Genomic DNA, 12074 nt, shown 5'->3' on the forward strand with positions numbered 1-12074 from the left:
TTACACCTTCTCTTTAGCCTCGTGTACACCCATCCTTCCATACAGTTAGTGTACTTGTGCGTTCTCCTTGCTCAGTCAGTTAGCAGCAGATTGTGCACTGCTTGAGTTTCCTCGCCTCCCTGTAAAACTGTAGCGCTTTCCCACATCAGGCTTTATCGCTGACAGTTGAGTGGTTGCTCAATGCCCCCCCCCCCGGGGGGGCGTCTTGTGAGGTCAGGGAGCGATGCTGCGGGGGATGCAGTGGGAAGTGCTCGGAGTTGGCCACAGACCAGGCAGGATCCAGGCGTGACCCTGAGGGGCCTCACACAGGATGGTCACCTTCTCCAAACGGCACAGTCTTGGGGTTCCATGGGGCTGCACCTAGGCCTTGGACCCCTTTCCTGTGGTGGGGAGTGATCTAATGGCTGTGAGGGAGGTGGGAACAGGGCCTGGGCAGGGTCTGGGATCTGATTGGAAGCCTGCAGGGTCCTGAGACTCATGCTTCTGGTGCACAGATGCCCCTACTCTGACTTTGGGTCCAGAGAACAGCTTCGAAGTTTTGGGTGCCTCTTCTCTGTGCCTGGGGATGAGCTGCAGCCCTCGGCAAACGAGTGAACATCAGCCTCCAGCTGCCACTGTTCCCAAGAGACTGAGTCATTTCTGCTGGAATTAAGATTTCATGGTGCAAACGGTTAACTTGCTCAGCTGCTAACCAAAAGGTTGGAGTTTTAGTCCACCCAGAGGCACCCTAGGAGAAAGGCCTGGCGATCTGCTTCCAAAAAATCAGCCACTGAAAACCCTAGGGAGCACAGTACTACTCTAACACACATAAGGTCGCTATGCATTGGAGTTGACCTGAAGGTAACTGAGTTTTGGAGTCCCTGAGTGGTGCAAACAGTTAAGCGCTCGACTACTAGCCGAGAGGTTGGCAGTTCAAACCCACCCTGCGGCACCACACAAGAAAGGCCTGCCTTTCCACCAGAAGAAAGATCTGTTTCCATAAAGATTACAGCCAAGAAAACCCTATGGAGTACAGTTCTACTGTAACACACGGGGTCACTATGAGTCAGAATCAACTTGATGACAACTAACAATGAAAAACATTAGCATTTACTTTATCTGTGTCTGCAAGTAAACCAACTCTGTGTATAAAGGGTGGTGCGTGGATTTTGATTTTCACTCTTGGGTATTTTCGTAATGACAAAATTGAGGGGTGATACTTCTTTAGAGGGAGTGTGTCCACTTTTGACCAGTATCTGTGGTTCTGTTTACAGATCCCCACTGGAAATCCATTATACGAATCTTATTACAAGCAGGTAAGTTTAGTGCGTGTGTTTTTGGGTTGAACTAGCGTGTAATCAAGAGGCAGTGGTGGTTCAGTGGTAGAATTCTCACCTTCCATGTGGGAGACCCAAGTTCAATTCCCAGCCAATGAATCTCATGTGCAGCCACCACTCGTCCATTATTGGAGGTTTGCGTGTTGCTAGCATGCTGAACAAGTTTCAGTGGAGCTTTGAGACTAAGACAGACTAGGAAGAAAGGCCTGACAATTTACTTCTGAAAATCAGCCAGTGAAAACCCTATGGATCACAATGATCCAATCCACAAACCACCATGGGGATGGCTCAGGACCAGGCAGCATTTTGTTCCATTGTGCACGGGGTCACTGTGAGTTGGGGGCCGAGTCAACCACAGCTAACACCAGGTGTGTAATGGAACTGAAGAGCAAAGCTCTGACTTAAAGCAGCACGTGGCGTCTGTCCCCTTCTGTCCCCAGGTGCCTCACCTGCCGCTACCCTGGTCGGAAAGTTCTCTCAGGGGTTGTTCTCCCATTGCAGGTAGACCCGGCGTACACAGGGCGGGTTGGGGCAAGCGAAGCTGCACTTTTCCTGAAGAAATCTGGACTCTCAGACATTACCCTTGGGAAGGTATGTGCGGAGCAACAGTGATTCCCTTATGGTCACCCCCCCAGCTCACCCAGTGGATGGAGGCCAACTGTGGACAGAGCCCTTCTTACGGGGAGTGGTTGGGCTATTGTGTGTCCCTTGGGCAGGAGCTGGTAGATCCAAACTTGGGGATGGCAGCCACGCTCTCACAAAGCCGAGCTCTCTTGTTTCCTGACAGCATATTGGTTCGCAGGCTGGAGTGAGCACCACCGCCTGTGGGGTGAGGGGCCTGGCTTTGCCACTGGGGAGCTGTGTGCCCTGGGCAGGTTGCTTGCCTGCTCCTGCCCTTGGACGGACCGCCTACCAGCTTCACACCTTTGGGCAGACCACCTGTCCACCCCATGCCCTTGGGCAGACCACCCCCCTGCTCCTGCACTCGGGAGGCAGTTGGTCTGAGGTCCTTGGCCCTGGCAGATGGGCAGTCACCGGTGGCTCCTGCACTTGTCAACCAACAGGAAGTGGTCAGCAGTCACGCTCATGATCATTTTTGTGTTTCCACAGATATGGGACTTGGCCGACCCAGAAGGTAAAGGGTTCTTGGATAAACAGGTACATACACAGCCACAGAGTAAGTGGGGCAGCTCAGCCCAAGCTGCACTGGCTGTCTAACCCCATGCTCTCCCCATCCTCCCCACTGCCCCAGTGTCACTAGACTAGGGCTCGGAACCAGTTCAGAATGGTTCACTAATTGCCTTCGTAAACAAGTAAGTAAGCATATGTGTTGCACGGCAACCTAATCTGTTGCCCATGATATTTTGACTCCAGTAGGAAACAGCAGTGCCCCGCTCAAAGATGGTGGCTGACCATTGAGTCAATTCTGACTCATAGTGGCCCTATAGGACAGAGTAGAACTGCCTCAGAGGGTTTCCAAGTTGCGGCTGGTGGATTCGAACTGCCCATCTTTTGGTTAGCAGCCAGGCTGTTAGCCAGTGTGCGACCAGGGCTCTCTTGATTCTCACAGAAGTTCCAAAAAGGTGCAGGGTTTCTGTGTGCCCCTACCAGCTCCCCCTAGTGGTAGCATCTTACATAGCCATAGTGCAGTTACGAAAACCAGCAACTGTGGACGGTGGGTGGTGCCATGCTGAAGTAAAGACTGCATCCAGACTGTACCAGCTTTTACATGTAAACACCCCTTCCCCCTCCATGCGTGGATAGTTCTTGCAGTGTTATCACTTGTGCAGCTTCGTGTCACCACCACAATCAGGACATGGAACTGTTCATCACCCTCTGTAAACTCACTTGTGGTACCCCTGACAACCACCACTCTGTTCCCCACCACAATCACTTTGTCATTGTGAGAATGTTCTACACATAGAATTCTTCAGTATCTACAAGTGACTTTATTTTTTAAATTTATTCGATGATGTTTTTACTGTATTAGTGATGGTGATAAAGGAGTCCCTGGGTGGCACAAACGATTAAGCACTCAATTACTAACCGAAAGGTTGGAGGTTCAAACCTAACCCAGAGACACCTCAGAAGACAGGCCTGGCGATCTGCTTCCAAAAGGTCACAGCCTTGAAAGCCCTATGGATCAGTTCTTCTCTGCACACATGGGGTCGCCATGAGTCAGAATCCACTCAACAGCAACTAACGACAGCAACAGTAGTGGTAACATATTACTGATTAAAAAATACAAGTTTATTATAATAATTTTGGAAGTGGAGAAAAATGAAAAAAGAAGCCCCTAGATAATCATTCACAGTCCCACTACCAGGAGGCCAGTAATGTTAACATTTTTTAATAATCTTCTTAAGAGTGATTTTAAATGGTTCTGGATTTAATCTAGAGCCTTGGTGGTGCAGTGGTTAAGAGCTTGGCTGCCAACCAAAAGGTCGGCGGTTTGAATCCACCAGCCGCTCCTTGGGAACCCCATGGGGCAGTTCTACTCTGTCGTATAGGGTCGCTGTGAGTCAGAATCGACTCAACAGCAACAGGTTTGGTTTTTTTGGTTTTGCATTTAATCCGGTCCAGCTTTTCCCAAAACTGTATTTCACGGGACATGGCTCCTGGGGACATGGCCTGTGACCAGATCTGCCTGGAAAATGCCACCAGCTCTCCCTCCCTTGAGGTCCTCGGAATTCTCATAGGAGAATTCTCTGGTGCAGTTCCCCCGAACTCCCTGGGGCCCCTGAGTGCAGGCCCCTTTGTTTCCCTCAATTTGGGCATGCTGCAGGCATCCACCTGGGAAATGCCAATCCAGCACTCATCCATTTGAAGACATTTTTAAGACCAGAATTGCATTTATAGCTTTAAAGAGGTCAGTGTTCTTAGGCCAGTTAATTGTCTTCATTTAAAAAAATTAGATGATGTGACATATGCTTGCTAAGCCTGTGATGTGGCCGGCTCTTGGTGAGAGGAGGCCATGGGAGGTGCAGTCCACATTGGTCCACAGCGAGCACAAACCCTGAGAGGATGCTCTGCTCAGGGAGGCAGGTGGGGATCCCAGCGAATATCGAATATAAACTGCAGAACAGCTGTGTCAGTTTCCAGCCACTTTTAAAAACTCAACATGACTCCGCTCCATAATTTGTGGTCTGACCTGTGTTAACTCCACCACTGCTGCAATCTAGCATTTCCTAAATGTTAGGAGCCCCTTATTGTTGAAAAACACATTTAGTGAAATTTTACAATGCTCAAGATGAACCAGGGTAAGTTCGTTCTAGCAGATTGCTTTAAGTGGCATTCCCAGGGTGAGCCCTGTCAAGTCTGAGTCTGTAGTGATGTTTGCACATACCGTCTTAGGGGTGGGAGCGAGGTCCCCCATTCCCCCACACCATCTGGCAGACCACCCTCCAGGGCTGTTGCCAGGTGCACAGTGCGTATCCTCCACCCCTCTGTTGGGTCCACAGGGTTTCTACGTGGCACTGAGGCTGGTAGCCTGCGCACAGAGTGGCCACGACGTCAGCTTGAGCAACCTGAACCTGAGCATGCCGCCGCCCAAGTTTGTAAGTGCCCAGTCCTTCCTGTTTGCATCCTTCTAGTACCATGTGCTGTCTGTCTATTCCCCATGTCTCCTTCCCCCTTTTAGAAAGCAGTTTGAAACTTTTACCCCTTTCAGTAAATGCATGCTCCTGTAATTTAGTTCTACGCCAGCAACAGTGCCTGTCCTTTTTCTTTTCAGCATGACACCAGCAGCCCGCTAATGGCTGCCGTGCCCCCTGCTGAGGCCCACTGGGCTGTGAGGGTAAGTGGATGATGGGACGACCTGCGCCATCCTCGTCACGGGATTGTGTGGACTGTGGGTGGTATCGCTCAGAAACATTCTGTACGATAATTGTGTCACCCATTCTGCAACAGTGTGAGTGGTTGCCAGATTCTGACAAAGTGCTTTTTCAAACTGAAATCTCTTTCAAAGGCCATGACCCTTTACCGTGATTGTGTGTCGCCTGCTAGGGCAGTGAGCTACGTTTCGGGAGTTGGACTCTTAAGAACCTGCAGTTTAAGTCTCGTGTTTTTAGGTCATTTTCTGTTAATTAGGATTGCTGTTGTTGATAGCTGCTGTCGAGTCAGCCTCTGACTCATGGCGACCCCATGCACAACAGAACAAGTTGCTGCCTACTCCTGCACCATTCCCATGATCTGTTGCAGATCGGACTGTTGGGTGATCCATAGAGTTTTGACCGGCTGATTTTATGAAGTAGTTTGCCGAAACTATTCTTCATAGTTCATCTTAGTTTGGAAGCTTCGCTGAAACCTGCTCAGCATCATAGCCACACACAGGCCTCCACGGACAGACAGGTGGTAGCTGTGTATTACGAGCATTGGCCAGGAATTGAACCCAGGTCTACACACATTGAAGGCAAGAATCCTACCACTGAACTACCACTGCCCTCTGTTAATCAGAATAGAAGAAAATGTGAGAACTCTTTTAAGTGTGAAGACCCCACAATGTCTCATTTTCTTTATTCCCAGCCAATTTGCATGTTATTATTCTTTCTTTTCTGATGCACTCATTGCTCTTTGAAAAGCCTAAGGCAGAGGATGTGGCTAGACAGACGTGCCACTGTTTCTAGAATGAGAAAAATGAGTGATGTCTCCCAGTCAGTGCAGAACTGCCCCAATGGGAAGCAGGTGTGGGACATGGAAACAAGTCCCCAGATAATGTGAGACTCATTTTAAGATGAAGTGGAAAGAGATTTTCACATTGTCTCCTTTTTATTTGGCTTAAATATTGACATTAATAATCTTGCTATAAAGTAACAGTGGCAGTAGTGGTTCAGTGGTAGAGTTCTTACCTTCCATGCCAGGAGACCTGGGTTCGAGTCACGGCTAATGCATCTCATGCACAGCCACCACCCATCTGTCAGCGGAGGCTTGAGCGTTGCTGTGATGCTGAACAGTTTTCAGTGGAGTTTCCCAGACTAAGATGGACTAGGAAGAAAGGCCTGGCGATCTACTTCTGAAAATCAGCCCATGAAAGCCCTATGGATCACAACGGTCTGTTGGCATAGGATTGGGCATCGTTTCATTCCACTGTGCACAGGGTCACCTTGAGTTGAGGGTTGACTCGACAGCAAATAAAGCAACTTAAAGGACGTGGCTGAGGAGCTTGCGAGGGATCACAGGAGGAGCTGGGGAGTGCGGAGCGGAGTAAGCGCTATAATTGGGGTAGACGGTTTTTTTTGTTTTGTTTTTATTTTGAGTGTCAAAATAATTTTTATTTGCATTGGGAAACCAAAAAAATCATGTGACTTGCTTTTTTGCAGTGGACTGGAACTAAATCGTCAATATCTGTGAGGTATGCCTTACAGCTGTGTCCACTGTGGCTCTGACCATCATATTCTTCAGCCAGGATGGTTTATGAATGCCATCTTCACAGAGATTACAAAAGGTGTTTTCTTGACTGAAGTCTTCTGGTCCATCCTTATTTTTAGATGGTGAATCAGTATTTCTTTACACTCAGTAGAGTCACCTTCCGTAGGCATTTGCATCCCCAAGACTTCAACTGGAATTCTTTTATGACAGGTCTTTTAGGAAACTGCCTTTCTTGTCATGTGTCTGGAACGGTGGGAACGCCTGAATCATCTTCTGTCACAGCATGGTAATATCTGTGTATCTTCTGGGTGTGCCCAAGGCGTCTTCACCGGGCCACTCTGGTGTTCTCATGGGGGTCTTCATGCCTTTAGGCTCTTCTGCTGCGGATATTTTTAGTCGAATTCCTCAGATTTTTTTTTTTTAATTTTATTGTTATAATTAAATGAGGTTTACATTTTTTTACATGCATTGTTATGAGACCCCAGCCGCTCACCCCATTCTGCGACAGCACACTGCTCCCCTCCACCGCTGATTCCCCATGAACATTCAACCAGCTTCTAATTCTCTCTGCCTTCCCATCTCACCTCTGGACAGAAGCTGCCCCTTTGGTCTTCTGTATCTACTTGACTAAGAGGCACATTCTTCACAAGTATCACTATGTCCCAGACCAGTCCAATCCGTCTGAATAGTTGGCCTTGGAAATTGTTTTCATTCTGGGGTGATAGAGAGTCCAGGGACCATGCTTTCTGGGGCACCTCCAGTCTCAGTCAGACTGAGTCTGGTCTTCTGACTAGAATTTGAGTTCTGCATCCCATCGTTCTACTGCTCCATCAGGGACCCTCTGTTGTGTTCTGGGGTAGACAGTTTTAAAAAGCGGTTTTATATTCCATTCATAGAGAAAAAAAAAAAGCCAACAGCTCTTTTCACCTGTGTACGTTCCTGGGCTTCTGGAAGCCCTTGAGTCAGCAAGACTCAACGGCTTGGAGTAAGGAACCCCAGACCCTCAAGACAGATGCAGCATTTGGCTTCTCTGAGCTTGCAGTCACTGTACGAGGAGTGTCTACTCATTGTCTTGTCTCTGGCCTTGAGGGTGTTTTCTCCATGCTGACATAGGCCAGTGTGTGGTTGCAGTGTGCTGAGTCCAGGGGCAGATTACCCAATAGGCAAGGTAAGCACAGTGCTTACCTTGCTTACCAGATCATCTGTAGTGAACAGTTTCACGTTTTTTTTTACCACATCATCAAAGATTCTGCTTCTAGGTATGACTAGCATCAGCCTCTCTCCCAAACCTACAGCAGTCTCCTACAAAATCAAAGCCTCTTTTCAAATTTACAGTCACTGACAGAGCAGATGACCAATTTCATTACAGATTAGTAAGTAAGCACAAGTATGCCTGTGCTTACCTTGCTTACTGGGTAATTGTCCCTGCGCAGAAAGGCCTACTTTCTCTTGGTCCACTGGCTGAGGGCATTGTTTCCTCAGGAGGGCGCACTCTGCCCTTTGGTGAGCGAACATGAGACCGTGGCTGGTCCTTCTCGTTGTCTCTTAGGTGCTCTACCGCCTTCCCTATTGCAGGACGGCAGTAGCCGCTTACCTTGTGTTTAAGTGCTGCTGGGCCTTTCCTTCGTTCACATGGAACTTTTGTTATTGAGTTTTGTATTGTTGGGTCCCTGGGTGGCACACATGGTTTGGGTGCAACTGCTGACCTAAAGATTGGCCATTTGAACCCATATGCAGCGGCACTGTGGAAGAAAGGTGGGTGAACTGCTTTTGTTAAGATTACAGCCAAGAAAACCCTATGGAGTGCAGTTCTACTCCATAACATGTGGGGTCTCCATGAGTTAGAATCTACTTTTGGTTTTTTTGATATTGTTAGGCCCAGAGGACTCCATATGTTTAAAGTTGACCTTGATAGTTAATTGCTAAACTCTTTGGCTTATATTTATGTATAGTTCTGCACATCTTTGCCTCAATTCTATGTATTCATGTCTAGATTTAGCTCTTTGTCCTTAAGAACTGCCATCCGTTCAAAACTTTACCCTTCTTGCCCTAGCTTAGTACCTCCTGGGAGGTGGGTAGGAGTAGTCTTTGCCCCACTGTGGGCACACCGCCTGCCCCTGCTCCACTGGCAGCAGTTGAGGTGAAGAGCAAGGCTCTAGCACCAGACCCCGTTATTAACCTTGGCCTCTGGGTCCTCACTAGGGAGTTGTTTTGATCACAGCATAAGTTCACTTTTTTTTTTATTTTTGGATAGACTTTATTTTTTAGAGCAGTTTTAGGTTTAGGGAAAATTTGCACAGAAAATACAGAGTTCCCATATGCCCCACTTCCTTTGCACACCGTTTCTCCTATTACTAAAAACCAAAAAAACAGTTGTTGTCGAGTCCGACTCCTGACGACCACAAGTGTGTCTGGGTAGAACTGTGCTTCCTGTGGTTTTCAGTGGCTGATTTTTTAGAAGTAGATCCCCAGGCCTTTCTTCCATGTCATCCCTGGGTGAACTTGAACTGCGAAACTTTCGGTTAGCATCGAGCATGTTAACTGATATTGCACTACCCAGTTGTTGTTCTGTGCCATCGAGTCAATTCCGACTCATAGCAACCCTGTAAGTCAGAGTAGAACTGCCCCATAGGGTTTCTTAGGCTGTTCTCTTTATGGAAGCAGGTCACCAGTTCTTTTCTCCTGCGGAGCAGATGGTGGTTTTGAACCGCCGACTTTTGAGTTAGCAGCCGAGCACATAACCACTGTGTCACCAGGACTCCTTGTATCACTCAGGGACTCCCCGTATTACTAACACCTTGCATTCCTGTGGTACATTTGTTATAATTGATGAGCCAGTCTTGATAGATTAACTAAAGTCCATAGTTTACCTTAGGGTTCGCTCTTTGTGTTGTACAGATCTATGGGTTTTGACAAATGCGTGACACCATGTGTCCACCGGTCCCTGGGTGGTATAAAGCACTGGGCTAGTAACCTAAAGGTTGGCGGTTTGAACCCACCCAGAGGCGCTGTGGAAGAAAAGCCTAGTGATCTGCTTCCATAAAGATTATAGCCAAGAAAACCCTACAGAGTGATTCTACTCTGTCACATGGGGTCACCATGAGTCGGAGCTGACTTGATGACAGCGGGTTTGGTTTTGGTTTTATGTGTCCCCCATTACAGTATCATGCGGAATAGTTTCCCTGCCCTAAAAATGCCCTGGTGTTCCCCATTCATCCCTCCTCCTCTGAGCCCCTGACAACCGCTGGTCTCTGTAGTTCTGTCTTTTCCAGAACATCCCAAAGTAGGAATCACACAGTGTGTAAGTTCTCTTCTGCAGCTTAGTATCTAAGCCTGCCGTGGTAGTCCTGTGCCTTTAGGGAGGGAAATGGATGCCTCGGGGCCACGTCACACAGCTTCATGGCAGCTCACTGTGACGCCCACACAGGCACTATACTTACACGGCTGCTTCTTCCCAACCAGGTAGAAGAAAAAGCAAAGTTTGACGGCATCTTTGAAAGCCTTTTGCCCATAAACGGTCTGCTCTCCGGGGACAAGGTCAAGCCTGTCCTCATGAACTCCAAGCTGCCCCTGGACGTCCTGGGCCGGGTGAGTGCATAGCTCTGGCCCTGTCATCCTCTGCCCCTCCACTGTTCTCTGACCCCAGAACACTTGCAGGCTAGGGGTTGGGCTGCCCTGGATGCCATCAGCAGGGGGCACAGGTTGGCCATGTGTCCTAGAGGGTCCCCGAGGTAACCAAAGGGACAGGCCTGGCAGTCGGCTGGGAGGCACTGGTCTCTGGGGGTGGCAGAATTGGAGAGGAGGATCCAATGGAGCAGCATCTGTGGGCTCTAGTCGCTGGTGATTGGTTGTGGTATGGAGTGTCCCCAGTGGACATGCCCAGCATTGTCTGTGGCAGGCAGACATGTCCAAGATGGCTGGATACAAGTTAGGGAGCCAGCACATAACCATTGACACAGGCCAGGAGCCAGTACCCACCCACCTTGCTTCGGTGCTAGCTGCTCCTGGTGCCTTTGGTGGCCCCTGCCTCACCAGGGACATGGCTGCCCTTGTTCACTGTCATGGCAGAGACCTGCTACAGGTGTGCCCAGAGCCCCGCCCGCTGCGTCTGAGAGATCGGGGCCAGGTTTTGTACGTTTGTGTTGGGCCTGTGTTCAGAGCATCCGAGCAACACCTGTGCCAAAATCAAACCCATCTCTCCTATTTAAGACCTATTTGTAAGACAGTAGGAGCTTTGGTGGTGCAGTGGTTGAGAGCTGTGGCTGCTGATCAAAATGTCGGCAGTTTGAATCCACCAGATGCTCCTTGGAAACCTTATGGGGTAGTTCTACTCTGTCCTGTAGGGTTGCTATGAATTGGAATTGACTCAACAGCAACACGTTTGGTTTGGTTTTTTGGGTAAGACAGTAAGGTCCCTGGGTAGCACAGACGGTTTGTGATTGCCTGCTAACCTAAAGGTTGGCAGTCTGAACCTGCCCAGTGGCACCATGGAAGAAAGCCCTGGCTTCATAAAGATTATAGCCAAGAAAACCCTATGGGGCACAGTTCTGTTCTATAACATGGGTTCGCCATGAGTTGGAATCCACTCGATGGCAACGGATTTGGTTTTTTGTTTTTTGTAAGAAAGTAAACACAAAATCAGGGAGGTGTAAAGGGCGGCCTGGGACGTGGTCACAGTCATGATCATTTGTTGGAGAAAAGGAGCATCATACCATGAATGGGCCTAGGGGGTGATGTGTTGTCAGATGAGGGTCTCTGGGGACACCCACAGCTGGGCTTTCAGATATGAGTAGTGGGCTGTCGTCATCCCCCACCGCTCCTCGGGGAATTCGCAGACCCCTGGGACGGCGGTTCTTCCTTCCCGTAAGCCCACTGGTCTCTCCCTTGCAGGTCTGGGACCTCAGTGACATCGACAAGGATGGACACCTGGACAGAGACGAGTTTGCTGTGGTAGGCCCCTGCAGGGGACCCCCGCCCCCGCCACTCACTGAGGGCATGTAGAGTCACGGTGCGGTGCTTCTGGGCATTCATCTCTTCTTTTATTTCTCGTATTTTCAAACTGCTTATTTTGATGTAATTTCAAAGGGAAGAGAAGTTGCAGTAGTGCAAAGAATTCTTTTCAATACCGTTTATCCACATTCCCCAGTGTTGTTCTTTTACTGTTTGCTTTATCCTTCTCCCTCCCTCGTCTATCCCTCCCTCCCTCCCTCTGTCTCTGTCTCTCCCTCCGTATATCTATGTGCATGTCTGTGTACACACACAGACGCACATGTGTGCAAGTTTTCCTTTCGAGCTGTTTAAAGTTGCAGACACGACACGATGTTTCTGTATCCTGAAATACTTCAGAGTGTATCTTCTAAAACAAGGGATTCTCTTACATGAGAGAATTGT

General features: G+C 48.8%; 1 protein-coding gene across 1 annotated transcript in view; it reads left to right on the plus strand.

Annotated features, from left to right (window-relative positions):
- The first annotated feature begins 1252 nt into the window (after positions 1-1252).
- EPS15L1 (epidermal growth factor receptor pathway substrate 15 like 1) overlaps positions 1253-12074 on the plus strand; it is an 87801-nt gene continuing 76979 nt past the window's right edge. Inside the window, exons 1-7 of the mRNA XM_023738766.1 lie at positions 1253-1295; positions 1818-1907; positions 2427-2474; positions 4778-4873; positions 5050-5112; positions 10146-10271; positions 11574-11633. Of these exons, the coding sequence (XP_023594534.1) occupies positions 4856-4873; positions 5050-5112; positions 10146-10271; positions 11574-11633 (267 nt within the window). The 5' untranslated portion in view covers positions 1253-1295; positions 1818-1907; positions 2427-2474; positions 4778-4855. The remainder of the gene's footprint in view (positions 1296-1817; positions 1908-2426; positions 2475-4777; positions 4874-5049; positions 5113-10145; positions 10272-11573; positions 11634-12074) is intronic.

Source organism: Trichechus manatus, unplaced genomic scaffold (assembly GCF_000243295.1).
Source record: "Trichechus manatus latirostris isolate Lorelei unplaced genomic scaffold, TriManLat1.0 scaffold00122, whole genome shotgun sequence".
Lineage (NCBI taxonomy): Eukaryota > Metazoa > Chordata > Mammalia > Sirenia > Trichechidae > Trichechus > Trichechus manatus.